At 32.1% G+C, this 19,481-nt stretch overlaps 1 protein-coding gene across 1 annotated transcript; it reads right to left on the bottom strand.

The window, feature by feature from the left end:
• Positions 1-7,787: 7,787 nt before the first annotated feature.
• LOC117690653 (ankyrin-1-like) lies at positions 7,788-14,711 on the bottom strand. Its single transcript, XM_066071381.1, has one exon. It carries the CDS (start codon positions 14,709-14,711, stop codon positions 12,168-12,170), a length of 2,544 nt encoding a protein of 847 aa, XP_065927453.1. The 3' UTR covers positions 7,788-12,167.
• Positions 14,712-19,481: the final 4,770 nt, after the last annotated feature.

Here is a 19,481-nt window from a genome sequence, read left to right as displayed (position 1 = left end):
TTCTGTGCTAAACTCTCTCTCTCTCTCTCTCTCTCTCTCTCTCTCTCTCTCTCTCTCTCTCTCTCTCTCTCTCTCTCTCTGTAAACGGGCGTTAAACCATAGCTTCAAGCTACGGTCCAGAGTACGGCGTTAAAAATATAATATTTAAAAGTTGCATGTGCTAAGCGTTCATTTCATGTAAATACCGTAAATGTATAATGCACATGTATTACCTACTAACTTGCCAGTCAAAGTGATAGGTATATATGAATTCCTCGATTTCTACACCTTTCGATCGGCAATCGACAGTCAATAAAAGTATTGAACGATGGTGTGAAAGAACGAGACGGAAGTGGAGAGTGCAAGGAGGTTTGTACATGTGCGTCTTCATTAGGCAAGTGTCCGATTCGTTTCTCTTCTGTTGCCCTATCACTTTCGGTGTAAATATATATACTAAAATATCCACAAACCATTTAGTGCAGATTTCTTTATTTTACCTGTCTCTGAACCCCCGATCACCCGCTCCATACATGAACACTGGTTTGTTTACATACATAAAAAATACAGTTCTTGTTCCGCTTTCCGAGTACGGTTAAAGGTTGTTTAATAGGAGAAAGTTTGGGGCGGGTAAAGCTACAATTATTAACAGTAGTAAACTAAATGAAGAATTATTTAAATGGATTATTTGCACAAAATGTGGTATGGTATGATGTAAATATTTTTTAAAAATAGTGTTATTTTTATACGCGGCAAATTGCCGTAAAGTTTTTTTGTACATGTAAGTATTGTATGCACTGTAGCTTTATATTTTCTAACCCAAAATTTATACACAGAGCTACAGCTATATATGTTATGTACCGTATGTATTGTTTTATCACAAGTGTACACTTTCGAAAAATAGCCCAATTTCGACAGTCACGAGTACCCATGTGAATTTTTCATTCTCTGATATGTTGTTGTTCTGTCCGTGCATAATTTAGTCTTAGTTAACCAGCAGCCAATCAGCGGTAAGCTGAATCCACCAATAAAAAAACTGTGGTTAAGGTGTGGGTATTGTTTATGTATGACGTAGCTGAAAAAGTTGAACGCGACGCGATCGAAAAAGTCAAACCAAATCGGTTTTAGTAATATTGCCTTTTTGTTAATGTTTTTTTTCAAACAAGCACACCTAGAATCTTTTCTGATTCCCTTGTTAGAAACAATCATGCATGTGCGTGCGTCTGAAGGACGTGTGTCAGAGAGGAACGTCATTTTCTTGATTTAATATTATTACTAAAACCGATTTGGTTTGACTTTTCCGATCGCGTCGCGTTGTTTCTAGCATCAGTTATACAAAGATCAGAACGAAAAGGTACATTTAACAATTTTGAAATTGATTCTTAATCCAGTACTGTAAATTGTATGGTGTATCAAGAAACTGGAAGGTATCCATTGTCACTCTTTGTTTAAATTAAAATGATAATGTACTGGGCGAAAGTTTTGACAGCCCACGATTGTAAACTCACTAGTGTAATCTATTGTTATTTTTATAGATGTTACCAAAATGGATCTTTTATACATCTATCATGGATAAAATGTATACATGATATACTCAACTCATGCTGGCTGTCCTATATATGGGAAAATCAAAGAATATGTAGTTATAAATATTACAAAATCAATTAATATAAGATTGGAGATGTATAGTAGATAACTCATCAGATGTATAAATTATAATAGAAATTTAAAACAAAGAATGCGGGCGCATAAGATGTAGATTCGGCAGGAATCTGGGCGCACAAGGAGAGTGAAAATTTCATCAATTAATTTTGAATATTTTTCGAAATATAACCGTTATTTGGTTTCTGTTGGATGTGGAAAGAGTGGAAAAATATTTGAAATGCAAAAGGTTTTATTATAATATGGGTCTAAATATAGCAACACGATGCAATTCATGCAAAATCCTACTTATTTTAAACAACTGTTTTTAAATGATTTTGTTGTCTCTGGGTCTTCTCTCCACAAATTTGAAACGTGTAAAGATAACATTTTTCAACATTAAAAATGTCGCTTTTTAAAAAAAGATCGAGAGATGACCCAGAGATGACTAATTATGTACTTTTTCAAATTATTTTTTGAAGGATAAAAAACTAAGTCTATTGATATGACAGTGTTGTTTCAAACAGTACTTTATAGAGCATATATATATTGACAAGTCTCGCATGGCTCAGTGGCTTCGTCCTGGATTAGTGAACAATACATTCAGTGTTTTGGGTTCAAATCCATGCAACTGGTGGTCTTTTAAAAAAAAAATTAACTTTTTTGTTTTAAATGTTTGTTATTATAACATGATGTTGAATTATAATATACCGGTATATTTTAATTTTTTGTTATTGATTTCTAGATCTGCTGTATGAACACTATTAAAATTCTTTTCTTATTATTAGTTTTTTAGGATATACACAATTTAACTTCGTTAAAATATGTTTGCATTAACATTTCTAACTAGCTATCGGTTAACCTCTCATTGCCATTTTTTGAAAGCTTTGTGAGTTTTTTAATAACCGGAATAGCCATGTACTTCGACTCTCAACTTAATATATTTTTGTTGAAACCTGTACATAGCCTTTCGAGGTTATAGACATGAAGGTAGCAAGGGACAGTTTCGAATAAAGTACCCGGTCAATATTTTTGTAAAATTGAGAGTTGCTGTACTTGAAGGCTTATGAGTGTTGCTAAAATTCATGAAATGATTTTTAATGATTATCATTAGTTAGAGGGGTGTCTCTTGTTGAAATTGATATGCAATACGTAGGCCCCTTATGTAAGGTACATGAGAATCAGAAGTAAAATGCGAAACCTGCGGCTATGACTGTTGTGCTGACATTACACAGTGAAATTGCAAGTTACAGACGGGAGGTAAAATAACACGAAAAGTAGGTGGATGGGACATTGTAAACTATACACCGGTAAGTTTCTGATATGTGATAGCGCAACATGCACGCGGTACGGAAGGTCAACCCTCTGCAGGGAATTAGCTGGGGGAGGTCTAAAAAGCTGAAAAATCATGAAAAATTAGCAAAATATGAAAGGGTCAAAACCTCATAAAAACCAGTATGTAGAGAATTTTACAGGTTTTGATTAGTAATTTTCTTCAGAAATTGGTGATTGGCCTTATAAAGAGTGAATTAAAGGTATTTGTGCTGAATGGGAACTGAGGAAATTCTAGTTACAGAGTTCCGAAGACATGCATCCCTTGGCTACAATGAATTGTATCAAAAAAACTGTCCCCTGCCACCTTAAATCCCAATTGATTCGTGTCGAGGATTCCTGCAAACTTACAATCTTGTGCGCTCACTTTCTTTCTATCTAGTAGGTACTTATTGATTTTACCAACAGATCTAGGGATCACGTTTACAAAATTACGAACATGTAATCATCCATTCCCTATAGAAACAGGTAGATGGCACAATATTGAAAAAAGGTTAAGAAAATGTACAATGTGTGACTTTAATAGCATTGGGGATAAATTTCATTATATTTTAGAATGTACACATTTTGTAATCGATAGAAAAATGCTTCTGTCCAAGAGATAGTATGAAAACCCAAATATTATAAAATATACCGAGCTAATGAATACTTTTAATATAGAAAAACTAAAAAAACTGTTCAAAATATATTTAGGAAATTTTCAAATTCTGTTGTTCCATAAACAAACCGTTACAACCTACTGTATTGTAAACCTAACTTTTTTTTTATCATTATCACTTTTACTGTACATGTGATCCTTGACCGTTTTTGTGTACATTTGTATATACTGATTTTTAACCTCAAATACCAGTGAACTGGTCTTGAGTGAATAAAAGAATTGAAATTGAAGTTGATCATGCCTCGCGGGCAGATACCTTAGATCGGACATCTATGGTTAATACAATAATAGTTAGTGAATAAAACGGAAAAAATCAATTATTTTATTTTCAATCCTGCAACAAAAAGAATAAAGGCCACGTGCATATATCCAGCCATGCATTTTTTTTTACATTTGAAAGAATACAGTGCACCGCCTTGTGTGTTATAGGACGAACGATATCCAAATATGAACATTCAAAACTTATATTTATCTTTATGATTATTTATATGGAATATCATTGTATCGTCACTTTAAAGCCATTTATACGCTTATTGTCAATGATTTGTATACTAGATGGAACAGCCATATCAACTAGATATTTAGCAAGCATCAGTGGATAAAAAATATAGTGCCAGAAGCTTTGTTGGAAAAAAAACTCATCTTTAGATAGAATAGATATGAACTAACGATTATTTTTCAAAAAGGACATCGAATTGGTAATTGAGTTTGAGCACTTTATTCAATCTACTATAGTATATCTATTCAAAACGCATGATGAAGTTTACTTCGCTTATATGCCGTTATCAGGTTTGGCGTGTGTTATTGAACACTGAACGTCATGCACAGATTGCAAACTTGAGAGGAACTATTTACATTCAGTGATTATTTCCCCATATGTTTCAATTAAAATTTGCGACGTTCAATTTCCTGTGAACACATAGCCTTTTCATGGCGCATGAGCACAATATAAACGCCATCACGCGTTTTGAATACATTTATTACTGAATATTCATAAGACACAAATACAAATAAGAAAGGTAATTAATATAAACACAAATTTATTTTATATCATGAATATTAAGTAATTGGTTTGTTGCAACGTAAATTATATAACATTAACCAAAAAGCATTAAGATGGAATAGCACAACTGAAAAAAGTCACAAAAATTAACAGTAAACTATTTGATTATGAAAAATATAATGATGAATAATTATTAAAACATTACAATCACTATAAGATCTTCTGTTGGAAACGGAAGACCTTAATAAACCGTACATATGTCAAATAAGTGGAAAAGATGCAGTTTGGGGATAAAAATGAATATCCAAAAAATTTAATGCAGTAACTAACACATTAAAAGCCCCTGTTGGATTCGAACTCGGGATGTACGGATAACAAGCTCGACACTTTTTTTTTTTTTTTTTATCTTTAATTGATATTCAACATTATACATACTGTACATATCAATTCTGAAAAACAGCAATGTCTATTAAACAAATTGATACAAAAGGACGTCAAGTGTCAAGTATTAAAAAGATGAATAGCAACAAACCTTCCGTTTCTTTAACTAGAGGATTTCTGTATAAAAATAATTTGGAGAAAATATTTTTTCAGTTTTCCTTGACACACAATTGATAATGATTGTATGAAATAAATTGTCTTCACTTGTATTTACAAAATTTAGTTACATCCATCTTCTGTTGACTTTTAATAAACAGTTGTTGTCGTGTGTATATACTTAATCTACATATTGATAAAAAGAAATTAACAAAAATGTAATTACATTTTGTTAGCCCTTTGACTATGATGAGAAAAACATCTCATCAAATGTTAAGGTATTGAAAATATTTACATCTATTTTATTGAATTATGTCTCTAAATGATACACAACACATTTTTTATATAAATTTATGTAGTTCAATACAGCCAATAAATAAATGTATAATTTCCTCATTTTGTAATAAGCAAATTGGACAGCAACTTGATTCTGTTTTACCGATTTTCAACAATTTTTCATATGTTAATATTGTATTGTGATACAGCTTAAAATCTAGTTCAATAATTTTAGGTGGTTTATAAGACTCAAATAATGTACTCCATCTTTTGAAAAAAACATCAGAATCTTCAATAATAATTTTTTCCCCAAAAAATATTTGATACAGGATGTTGAAACAATTTTTGTACCAGTAAATTGTAAAATATTTTAACAGTACATGTACTAAAAACTATAGTTTGATTTTCATATTTTACACACAAGTCTGCAAGAAAAGCAGTGTTGTGAATCTCCTGAAAATTTTCTTTTACATATTCTGGCCATTAAATTCTCTGGGAATGATTTCGAAAAGTTTTTGAAATTTTCCTTGATAGCCGGTACATTTACATGTGTACATCAGGGTCATACTCTTGAATAATATCAACAATATATGAACTTGGTAAAAAAAAATGCGTATAACCTCATATGCGATATGCCTTCATAATATCATTCCGCTTTAACATTTTACCTATGTTTGTAACTTTTGGAGTACAAAAACTATACAAGTCACCTTCTTTTTTTTTTTATTAAATAGCACTTAATCTTCTATTATATACCATGCGCTAAACATTTCGTTGTAAAACTGAGGTAATGAAGGTAAGTCTTGACTAAACAATCTTAGTAAAAATATTTCTGAATTTGCGTATAAAGAACATATCTTTGACATATAATATTAAAAAATGTGTTTCGACAAAAAATCTTTCGATCTACAAAAATATAAATAATAACATTTTTAGATAAATATCATTCAACATTATGTGCACAATATAAAAATTAATACATTCTTTTTGTATTGAATCTCGTGCCCATTTAGCCATAAATATAACAGACAATGTATACCACAACTTTGACATTAACATAGTATTTATAACAACTGCCCTTCCTTAAATTGTTAAATCTCTTTGTCTCCACAAACTAAGAATTTGTTTAATTTTTTGCACTTTTTCATTCCATTTTAAAACTTTACATTCTTTCTTGTTTCTACCAAAAATATACCAAGTATTTCCATGATATTTGTGTCGGAAATATCAAAAGCGTTTCCACTTTATCTTTTAAACAACCTGAACCTATACACATAATTTCAGATTTCTGAGTAATAAGTTTTGGACCTGGTGCGTTCCCGTAAAATTCAAAACTTGTAAAACTTCTGTTATAGAACCTGTATCAGATATTGTCATAGTTGTATCATCAGCGTGTTAAAACATTAAAGCCACCTTGTCAGACATTTGTATATGTATTCCTTTTATATTTGTGTTACATCTCATTGCATGATACAAAGATTCTGCTGATAAAACATATAATAAGGCAGATATCTGACAACCCTGTCTTACCGAATTTTTAACTGGAAAGTAATTTGTTAAAAACTATTGCATTGGACACCAATAAAAACGTCATGATAAAATATCTTTATCCACCTTTTAAAATAAGGTCCAACCCAAATTTATCAAAAACATCAAATAGATAATCAGGACTTACTCTACCAAAGGCTTTTCTTGTTCTATTTTAACAATGTAGCGTTCTAAATTATCCATTTTTACTAAATCAATAATATCTTTAACAATAACAACAGTATCTGCAATATCTTTTTCTATTATACAATATGTTTGAGCATCTGATATTATAATATTTGGTAAAACACATTTTAATCGATTTGCCATAACAATAACAATAATTTTATAATCAACATTAAGTAAGCTAATAGGTCTATAAGTTTTCAAACACTTTTTGTCTCCACTTTTCTTGTATAATAAAGTAATAACACCCATTTTCATACTGTGTGATAACGATTCTTTTGTTTGTACAATTTAAACAAAATATCATTTTAATATGGCAAAATCATTTTGTAAAATTCAAAAGTTAATCCATCTGAGCCTGGAGTTTTGTTATTGGACATTTTTGAAACTGCTGTTATAATTTCTTCATTGTTGATACAGTTTTTACATTTTTAACTAAAATCATTCTCATCTAATTTTTTTTTTTATCAATTAATGATTTAAAAATGCTCCTTATTTTCATCTTTAAAATTGACAAATAAGTATAATTTAGAAATAAAAATGTTTTGAATATCTAGTACAATGAAGCGCATTGAAGTGGTAATTTTTTTCGTTTGAATGGAATGTTCTACCATTTGTATTGAAAGTCAGTTGCTACATAAGTCACGCCCATTTCTTTTGAAACGAGGAAAATAGCATTCGTCACAATGTATATGTACCTTCTTGGACTTACCATTTCCATATTTTTTAGGCGGTTTTAACACGCTCGCACTTTGAATTTCTTTTCGGGAAAATACTCCCCATAGTACTTTACCAGTCACTCTATTTTTGCCATTATCTATTAGTTACCGAATTAACTATAGAATCTTAGAACATTTTGGCATGTATAACTGGGTTATGTTTGATATTTGAAATGCAAATGATTCTAAAATCATTTTCATTTTGAAAGAAAAAAATGGGTATTAGAATCGACATAAAACCGATCCGGTGCGTTACATGTAACATATGGAGATAAAAGGTGTCAAATTTCTTGTTGGACCCTGGAAATATGGACAAAAGCTGCATCCCGTTTTTTTAATCATATGCAATTATGTCTTTTATGTTGTTTATGAAATAACCTTTATAGTATTAAACGGTGTACACTTCAAAACATTGAATTGTACATTCCTCGTTTAAAAAAAATGGGCGTGTCTTATATAACAATTGACGTTTGATACAAAGTTCAGAACATTCCATTCAAATACAAACTTTTACCACTTCAATGCGCTTCATTGTAACGCCTCTGTATCATTTCAAATTACATCATCATCAACTAATTCTTCAATTGAATTTGATTTTTGTCAAACTTTTTCCGAATTCAAAAAATATTTATTAGACTCATTGGCCCATTGAGGCTTTGACCTTGAAATTGCATCTCTGCATTTTTTTTAATTTAAACTCTGACAGTTCACATTTCAACGCTTCAAATTTTTCAATATCTATTTTTTCTCAATTTGCAATATTCTCAGATAACCTTATTTTGCTTTGTAGAGTAAAATATTCGTTGTTGCATTCTTTAGCCCTTCTTTCACTATAACTCTGAGAACACTTCTTAATTTTGCATTTTAAATTATCCTACCAAACTAATAGTGATGTGTCGTATAATATGCAATCTTTTTCTATTTCCATCGATTTTACAAATTTTTCTTTGTATATATCATCACTAAAAATTAAATTATTTAGAATAAATATTCTAGGACCTCTTTCAGAATCATCATTTTTAAAATAAAGCACAGCTATTGAATGATCACTCAAAGTAGTTTCAACATAAAAGATATTTTTTAACATACTTGTTCGAATCCTTAGATGTTAAAATATAGTCTATTCTACTTTGAACTTGTGTATTTTCAATCACCATTTTTCTAGATTTTTTTCTCTCAATTATAATTATTTCTCCATATGTCATCAACACTATGTTTATTCACAAATTCAAACAGTGCTTTATAACCTTTGTCATACGTATGGACAGCTTTTCCACAACGATCTATTTCACTGAGCGTGTTATTAAAATCCCCTAGTATCATAAGACTGTTAGACATTGGGATTATATCTGAAATATTCTTAAAAAATGATGATCTATCTGCAACTTTGTTTGGTGCAAATACATTTATCATATCAAATGTTTCCTTATTATCTTTATATTTTATGTGCAAAAATCTACGAACAAAACCATGGACAAATTCAACATATTCTTTTAGATCATTTCTTATTCAAAATGCTTCACCCTTTTGACAAACTGTCATAATTATTGTAATTAATATCACCATTCCATAAATGTTTATACCTATCAATAAATTCATCTTTTCAATGTGTCTCTTGTAAACAAATAATATCAAATTTCTTTTCAACAAATAAACTACATGTACATATCATTTTCATTTTACATAACCCATTACAGTTCCATAACGTAACTAACATTACAGATATATGAGTGATAAAGTTACAATAATTTTATTCATTTTATCGAATCTTTTTTGCCTTTCCTTTCTTTACTTTCTCCTTTCTCTTGGTTTTTTCTTTGTTAACGATTTCGTCGTCCTGTCCTGAAGACTCGGAACTTTCTGAATTTTCTCCTTCGACTTTGTTTTCGTCCGCGTGGTATGGTCATGATGGCTATCGGCACTATCAACGGGTTCACTGATCTTTTCACTATTTTCTTTCACTTGTGAATCAAATTTGGGTTCAACTTTCTTTTGTGTTTCGTTTACTTCCATTTCTGGTTCCGATTCTCTCTCTTATGCCTCGTAATGCTGTGCGCCGTTCTCCTAACTTACCTCTTTCACAGAACCGTCATCTCCTGAATCGTGTTGACTTGACCCGCACGAAAACTCGTCTCCCCATTCAGGACAATCGTAACACTTTTTCACCCTACATGTTCTAAGTAGTGTCCTTGTTCTTTCATCTAAAGCAGACAAACTTAGGGCAAACCGTAAACAGATGGTCTTGCGAATAACATAACGAATACACTTTAATTTGCCCATTGTGAATAACTCTGTAGTATTCTTTTCTGAATTTGATTGTGTACGGTGAGGTCTGCATATTTAGTGGTAATTGTCCATCGACGATATTTGTTCCAGGGTAATATCGCCGTTGGATTGGAGATAATATTTCAATGTTCATTGACTGAAGTGCATCTTCAATTTCATGATCTTCAATGTATGCTGGAGATGTAGAAAACTGGCCATTATTGAGTTTTGAACTTTTGCTCTGCATTCATATGTTTTGTCTCCTATTTTTATTCCTTCTAAAAGATACTGAAGAGGGGCCCAACCGTCTAAGGCGATTTCATATAAATTTCCTGATCTTGGGACTAACGCGAACATAGATACAGCTCCAAAATGTTCATGTACGAACTTGATGATATTATGGGGTTTAATCTGCCCATCTAATGCATGAAAAGTTGCTGTGTTTTCACGGCGGTAGTTTTTTTTTATATTGTTTGGGTAATTTTGTGATCAGCCCTCATGGCCGCAACTCAACGTTGCAGGCATCATGCTTTTTGTTGATTTCAATGCTTATTGAAATATAGTTCAACAACTTATGTACAATATGATATATACAATTATTCAACTTAGCTTTACTACTTACATAAGTTCACAAACCAACTAACTTTCGCCTCCACGAAAACTATCCGTGCACTCTCGGCTGACAGTAAACCAGAAGCCATGTTAGATTCCAACTCGAGATGTACGGATAACAAGCCCGACACTTTATACACTCAGCTATTGAGTAAGTTGCATGTTGCCGTCGATAAAATCCTTTTAATAAAACGAAATGTTCTTTCGATCAAAGGTCAGTCATTTTGTGATGATGTGTTATTCCACCTTCATTTTGGCAATGAGTTGGCACTTAAGTTTTTTCATAGGACGTTGATATGGTGATTGTAACGCACTTTGAAAAAAAAATTGCAGGGTTCGGTCCAAATTCTTTTAAATTTCGAGAATAACTAGCAAAAATATTCATTATTTTTACTTAGTTTAGCTCAATGATTAATTATGTAGAGAGTGGGTTTTTAAGCTCATACATTAACAGTTTCCTGAAAAAAGTTTTCTAATAAGCTCATGTGGTTTAACAATTTACACTTGCAGAGCAATAGATGAATATTTTAGCAGATAAAGTATAAAAAATATAAGATAGATATTAAAAAAAGAAAATGAATTGAATTACATAATTGTACTTAGCCGTGAACATTCCTCCCATTTTAAAAAAAATCTTTTTACTTAGTGAATATGTTTACTGCAAATGTACTCCTTTAGCAAGGATCTCCTAATACTTTGTTCAAAACATTTGGATTTGACAAAAACAAAATTGCACAACATTTTAAGAAAATAAATATCTGGATAACCTAATGCTAACTTTGAGTTGGTAATGCTTTAATATACAGTTAATTAACAGTTGTACGTGTAACTCTCTTTCTTTTTATAATACAATGATTTGTTGGTTCGAATTCTAAAAATGGATTATGCTTAGACATATAAATATTTTGCATCATATCATGGGGAAAACTGTTGTTGAGTCAAAGACTGTATCACATCTAAAATTGATGTTTTCTCTTTTTCAGTACTTATACGTTTACTCCAGTATGTTTTATGTTCATGGATATTGCAAATATGATAATGACATGTTTCAGAATGAATAAAATAAATTTTATCTGGTTGCCACTCCCTTCTGTTCCCAAAAAGTAGAGCGGTAGAATTTGGGATTTCCAAACGCTTTGAGTATGGCCCCAAATCTTTTTTTTTCAAAGTGCGTTGATATTAGGCGATAAGTTATATTGATGTTTACAATTATGGATTAAACTATTTCATATGAATATGCGAAATGCACTTTGAAATATGTGAAAATGAAATATCGACAACCAAATTTTTCAATCATAATTCAACAGGAAACATCAATGATTGTTATATCTTATAAAGTAGTCCAATCATAAGTTCACTATTCAATGTGATATCTGCTTTCTTATTTTCATTGGCATATATATGAAGACTTGACTGTAAACATATGAAAGCATAGTTAAAGACGGAATAGTTCATAAATTATTCGTTTCGCATTTTCCACTTGACAAAACACAAACAGAGAAAAAAACGAATCTGGATCATGAATGTTTTTGATGATGTTGTCTTCGCGCCGTAAAAATTGCACGGTTCTATCATTTTCATCGAACCAATCTATTAAAGAAGGTATCATTCCACATCCATTAGCAAGGCTAGCGTCCGCGCCGTTTTTCAGTAAAAATTGAACGGTTTTGTAATGTCTTCCATGAAAGGCAATAAAAAGAGGACTTAGTTCTCTTATATTGTTTAAATTGATGTATGCACCTTTGTTAAGTAAAACTTTAACAATGCTAGTATGTCCATCATAACATGCTCCATGAAGAGGGCTATCTCCATCTTTCATACATACATTTATATCAGCTTCATTTAACAGTAAAATCTTAACAGTGCTATGTTGTCCGTTTTGACAAGCTATATAGAGTGGACTGGCTCCGTTTTCTATGCATAAGTTCACATCTGCCCCATTACTAAGTAAAAGCTGCACTATGCTGTCAAGTCCGTTTTGACAAGCTATATAGAGTGGACTGATTCCGTTTTTCATGCATAAGTTCACATCTGCCCCATTACTAAGTAAAAGTTGCACTATGCTGTCATGTCCGTTTTGACAGCCTATAAAAAGTGGACTGGCTCCGTTTTCCTTGCATAAGTTCACATCTGCCCTATTACTAAGTAAATGTTGCACTTTGCTGTCATTTCCTTTTTGATAGCGTATATAAAGTACACCGTTTTCCAAGCAAAAACTGACGCTTGCCCCAAGTAAAAGTTGCACTATGCTGTCATGTCCATTATCACAAGCTATATAGAGTGGACTGGCTCCGTTTTCCATGCATAAATTCTCATCTGCCCCATTACTAAGTAAAAGCTGCACTGTGCTGTCATGTCCGTTATGACAAGCTACATGGAGTGGACTGGCTCCGTTTTCCATGCATAAATTGACGCTTGCCCCATTACTTAGTAAAAGTTGCACTATGATGTCATGTCCGTTTTGACAAGCTATGAAAAGTGGACTGGCTCCGTTTTCCGTGCATAAATTGACGCTTGCCCCATTACTAAGTAAAAATTGCACTGTGATGTCATGTCCATTACCACAAGCTATAAAGAGTGGACTGGCTCCGTTTTCCATGCATAAATTCTCATCTGCTCCATTACTTAGTAAAAGTTGCACTGTGTTGTCATGTCCTTTTTGACAAGCTATAAAGAGTGGACTGGCTCCATTGTTCCTGCACAAATTTACGTCTGCACTTTTTTCAAGTAAGATTTGTGCTATTTCAAAATATCCATCAAAACAAGCTACACACAGAGGACTTGTACCGTCTTCTTCGCAAAGATTAACGTTTGCTCCATTGCTCAGTAAGAACTCTACAATGCGTTTATGTCCAAATTGACAGGCTGTAAAAAGAGGACTGGCCTGCCCTATTCTGCACAAATTAACGTCTGCATCATAACAGAGTAAAAGCTGTACAATATCATCATTTCCAACAAAACAAGCTATGATAAGTGGACTTGTTCCGTCTAATGTGCCCAAATTAATGTCTGCAGCATTGGTAAGTAAGAGATATACAGTGTCATAATGTCCGTTTTGACAAGCAATATAGAGTGGACTGGCTCCGTCATCGCTACGCACATTAAGGTCTGCTCCCTTATCAAGAAGGAGGAGTATAATACTATCATGTCCATTTTGACAAGCTATATACAGAGCACTGTCTTCGTTTTCCGAGCATAAATTAATGTCTGCTCCAAATCTCAGTAACAACTGTACAATACTGTCATGTCCATTTTGACAAGCTATAAACAGAGGACTGGCTCCGTTTTTTATGCACAAGTTAATGTCTGCTCCCTTAGTCAGCAAGAAATTTGCAGTGCTTTCGTGTCCGTTTTGACAAGCTACATATAGAGGACTAGCTTTGCTTTTTGTGCAAATGTTAATGTCAGCTCCATTACTTAGCAAGATCTGAACAGTACTGTTATGTCCTTCTTGACAAGCTACATAGAGAGGACTAGCGCCATTCTCCATGCATAAATTAATTTCTGCTCCGTTACTCAGCAAGAACTGTAGAATGCTGTTAAATCCGTTTTGACAAGCTACATGGAGAGGACTAACTCCATGTTCCTGGCATAAATTTATTTCGGCTCCATTCCTAAGCAAAATTTTAACAGTACTATCATGTCCATTTTCACAAGCTAAAAAAAGAGGACTAGCTCCATTTTTCTTACACCAATTGATATTTCCTCCATTTCTCAGTAAAAGCTGTACAGTGCTGTCATGTCCATTTTGACAAGCTACAGAGAGAGGACTGGCTCCGTTTTCTATGCACAAGTTAATGTCTGCTCCATCCCCTAGTAATTGTTGTACAATGTTGTCCTGTCCATTTCGGCAAGCTTCATAGAGATGTTTGGCTCCATTCAAATCACACACTGCGTCAGTGTTGTGTAAAACTTTATTGTTGCGCAATTGTTGTTCTGATAAAAAATAAAATATTGAACAAATCAAAATTGCATACATTCCCTAAAATTAACACTTATAATCTGTGGCATAATAAATGCTCCTGATATCTTTTTGTCTATTTGTAATTACATACTGAATACTTGACAGATCTTGTTGCGAGGAAAGAGTAAGTGTTCCGTACGATAAAGTAAAAACCTTAAGAAATATATACAGGTAAATATCGGTATCTCGAACATGGGTAATCTCGAATACTCTGCTTATGTAGAAGTCTTTAGTCGGTCCCGACCGTTTTCTCTATATAAACATTCTGATATCTCGAATTCGGTAATCTCGATGGTTTATCTCGAAGTGGAGCTATTTTTCCGGTCAGCTGAACATAATTGATGTCATTACTTCACACATATCTGTCCTCTGCAATTCTCACACCTTTCAAAACTAGTTGTATATCAACGACTTCGAATCTGATCTCCTTAAGAGTGTATGTGAACCTACTCAACTTAAGACATCTCATTGTTTCTTTTGATGTTCGAAGACGACACTGTTTTACTGTCTGGGTCTAAGGAGGGTCTTCAAACTATCTTAGATAATTTGCATATTTACTGTGAGAGTTTGAATATTGATGTAAATGTGACTCAAACAAAAGTTGTTTTATTCCGAAAAGGATCAAAACTACCTAAAAGTTACAGATAATAAGCAATCGGTGGAGCCGGTAAATAGCTTCAGTTATTAAGGCATGACCTTAAGTTTTAATTGTAAATTTAATCTAACACAGAAGATACTGGCTCAACAAGTTAGCAAATGCATGTTTGGTATACTTAAAACATGTAAGGAATTTTTTTTGAATATTGAATCAAAACTAAAAGTGTTTGATACATATGTCGCCAGTGTCCTTAATAACGACACCAAGGTGTGGGGTTTTCATACAGGAAAAGACGTTGAACGTGTCCATAATCGATTTTGTAACCTAATACTAAGAGTGTTCCAAATCAAAGAAAACTGATTTTAGATATTAAGCAAGGACTATGTGATGTCCTTATCCAGAAAAGAGACGCTTTCTTTTCATGTTCCTCTAAATGTTACGTATACGAATATTTGTACGACCCTTTTGGTCTCAAGTATTATCTTAGAAATGTATATCAGAAAATATTGTTCACTATTTGACAAAATATAGATTGTCTGCACATAGACTAGCAATAGAACAAAATCGGTACAATCAAACTGTACGGTCGCGTCGCATTTGTAGATTTTGTACTCTTAATAGGATTGAAGATGAATATCTCTTCGTTCTAGAATATTCAAAGTACAGTCATTTACGGTGTATTAATATAAGAAAATATTACTGGTCAAAGCCTTCTTGCTTCAAGCTTCTTCAGTTGCTGAGTTTGAGAAATAAGAAACGATTAAACAAACTATGTATTATTCTTAAGAAATCCACAGAGTATAGAAATAGTTTGCTATGGTTAATATGTATATTATCGTCCTAATATGATAATTTAAGTATTATAAAATACATATATGTACATTTTCTTTTTTTTTAAGGTCTTCCGTTTCAAACGGAAGACCTTATAGTGATTGTAATGTTTCTTTTTATTAAGGTCTTCCGTTTCCAACGGAAGACATTATAGAGATTGTAATGTTTTTTATTATTATTTTTTTCCCATTTTTTGTCCACAAGATATCTCAGAGATGGCTGGATCGATTTACTTCAAGTTTTCAGGAGTGATAGAAAATGATCGTATCTCGAGGCGTGTTTTTCATTTTTTCAAAATCGACTTCCTGTCGTCCGTTTCCTGTCCCGCGACAAAAAGCTTGTCACATCGAGATCTCAGAAACGATAAAGATTTGAACATCCAAACTTTGAGGGATGATAGACCTATAGTTGTAGATGTGTTTAAACACTTTTGTTTTGTTCGTCGTAACTTCCAGTCGTCACCGGAAGCACTTCAATTTTTTTTGTTTTTACGTATTTAATTTATTTTCCGTAAAATAAAGATATTAGTATAGATCCTTACATATGTCATCTATGCGATGTTAAATCAACAAAAAAATTCTACTTCCGGTGAGACATCTCAATCATCTCAGGTAGCTTTTTTAAAACATAATTTGTACCCGCGAGATCTCAGAAACTATAATTGATCAAGACACGAAACTTTCATGGATGATAGACATTTGATTGAAGATGTGTTTAACCGGTTTCATTTTGTCTTCCGTCACTTCCGGTCCACAGCGGAAGAGTTCAAACAAATCGAGCTGTTAATCAGACTAACTGTTTTCCTTTGATATTTTTAGTTAGATAAATAAAAACTAATGTACAAAAGGCAAGTATACAAGAAATATTTAATACAATTTACATTGAACACTTCCGTTTTCCCGTTTCCAGTCCAGAGACCAAAAATCTCATTTCGACGAGATCTCAAAAACGGGAACGACTTGAACAACCAAACTTTGTGGGATGATAGACCTATGTATCTACATGTGTTAACACTATTTTGTTTTATCCGGCGTAACTTCCGGTCGTCACAGGAAGTACACCCAATTTTGATATTTTTAAAAATATTTTGGTTATTTAGCATTGAAATAACATTTTAGCTATAGAAATACAAAAAGTCATCTACACATGGTAAAAAAAAGTGCTACTTCCGGTGAGACATCTCATATATCTCAGATAGCCTTCTTTTTTAAAAACAAAGTATAAATAAGATCTCAGAAACTGTGATAGATCAAGACACAAAACTTATATATTATATCCATTTTTCTGTTTACAAGACAACTGGATTTTTTGTGCAGATTAATATATGAGGAACGGAAGACCTTTTTGTTGCTATTGCAACAAGAGTCTAGTTTTATGTAATAATTACATTGTACATTTGTGGTAATATCTAATTATGGCAGTTGTGTCTGTGTACTGGAAAAAAAAATTGTTCACAATGATTATGTATTTACATGTATTTATACAATGCCTATAAACCACGTGGTTTTGAGCTAATAAAACTATTATGATACTATATCAAACTGCACGATGTAAGTTAATTAGAATGGCAGCTTGGGTGTTTTTATATTTAGTACCTTTTTATAGAATTCAGATTAAGGTGGCTCTATACACCCACAGTTTATTCCAATTTTCAATAGAAGACCACAAACCATATACTTATCAAATATTAAAATGATGATAGGGATACTATAGGTATTTTTAAAGAATTTTTAAATGGTTTTTTTCGTTTTTGTAAAATAATTTTTAAAAAGTTACCTTTTAATAAACTAAGAGAGATTTTTTTGTCATATGATGGATATTTCCTTCGGACACCTTAAACAAAATATAACACTTCGTAACATTCAAAAATGTTATTATTGCAATTTTTTTAGTATTTCCCCAAAACATAATTTTTCATATATTCTTACTCTGTTGACAAATCATCTGAAAAGGCTGCTTGATGTTATAAGAAAATGTATTTTAATAAATGTCACATAAAAAATTGAATGAAAATCAATGCAAATAACCACAAAAAATATTTTAAATTTTATTTGGTATGAAAGTTCCTCAGGTAAGAGTTATCGTTCCTAAGTCCCAAGGCCCAAACACCTTGGGGACTTTTCATTTCTGAGATGAAGAAAATTTCCTAAATATCATGTTGGAATGATAAATACATACATATTTCATTATAGGCCTATATAAGTAGGTATATTTGCTTTAATGCAAAACTAAGTCAAATAAATAAAGGGGAAAATTAACTAATAGGATTTATGTATCCCAACCTGAGAGAAATTCAAAGCCACACTCCCATTCCCCTTAAGGTGATAAGGAACACCTGTTGATATTAATGTGGATTAAAGTATATTATGATTGAAATACTTTCACCGGTTAAGAATTTTCTTTCACAAAATTCAACCAAAAAATACATTTTAGAAAATTTTGAAAAGTTAAAAATTTTATTGTCCTCAACAGGATTCGAACTCATTACCTACAGGTTAGGAGTGAACCCATTAAACCCACTGCGCCACGCTGTAAGATGAAGATGATGGGAAAGAAAGTATTCAAAAAATTATACTTGATTTTATTATTTATTTCGATAAATAATACGATACAACGTGAAGGTGTCACATACCGCATTATTGTAAGTAATGAATTTTCCAATTATCAAGTTAAATCTATTCATATAACAATTTTTTCAAAAGAGCGGTCCCCACACAATTCGCCTCAGTTTAAATCAGCCAGTACCGTAAATGCATGCTTCCAGATTTACTTTTTTGCGTACTGCGTCATCAAAAAGTGGTGTATAGAGCCACCTTAAAACAGCCACGTTTACCGATAATTGTTAATAATAAAACACACATCACTGTGTACGGAAAATCAACCTAACATTTATAACTGCCAATTTAATAAAAACAATTTATTACGGAATCAAGTTTATTTCTTTTTTCATGTACACTCCAATAACAAGGAAGCAAGACTGAGATACGATGATTGAAAAGTTCACTTTCTTAAATTTAACAGTCCATGTATTGAACAAGCAGTGGGAAAAGTGACTTCCGGTTCATCGTACATAGTGTTGTGAATACATGTATATCACAAGTTCATGTTAATTTCTAATATGTACATGTAGATAGATGTTTATGTTTACCTTTATCAAGTTTATAATGCCTCGTTGTTTCATTGTTATAGAAATAAAGTTGTGAAAAAAAACAGCTATAATTTGTAAATACACTTCCAGATTTACGTTTATGATAATATATTTTTTACTGTCACAATTATATATTTATTACATATCTTTATTATAATTGCACATTTAAAGCACATTAAAAGCGGAATAAAGAAATTAAAATTCATAC

The sequence above is a fragment of the Magallana gigas genome, chromosome 9 (genome assembly GCF_963853765.1).
Source record: "Magallana gigas chromosome 9, xbMagGiga1.1, whole genome shotgun sequence".
Taxonomy (NCBI): domain Eukaryota; kingdom Metazoa; phylum Mollusca; class Bivalvia; order Ostreida; family Ostreidae; genus Magallana; species Magallana gigas.
Note: the sequence above shows the minus strand (reverse complement) of the source record. Positions and strands in the feature narration are given on the sequence as shown.

Coding starts and splice junctions, on each gene's coding strand:
- LOC117690653 (XM_066071381.1), bottom strand. CDS start 14,711: ATGTATGCAATTTTGATTTGTTCAATATTTTATTTTTTATCAGAACAA.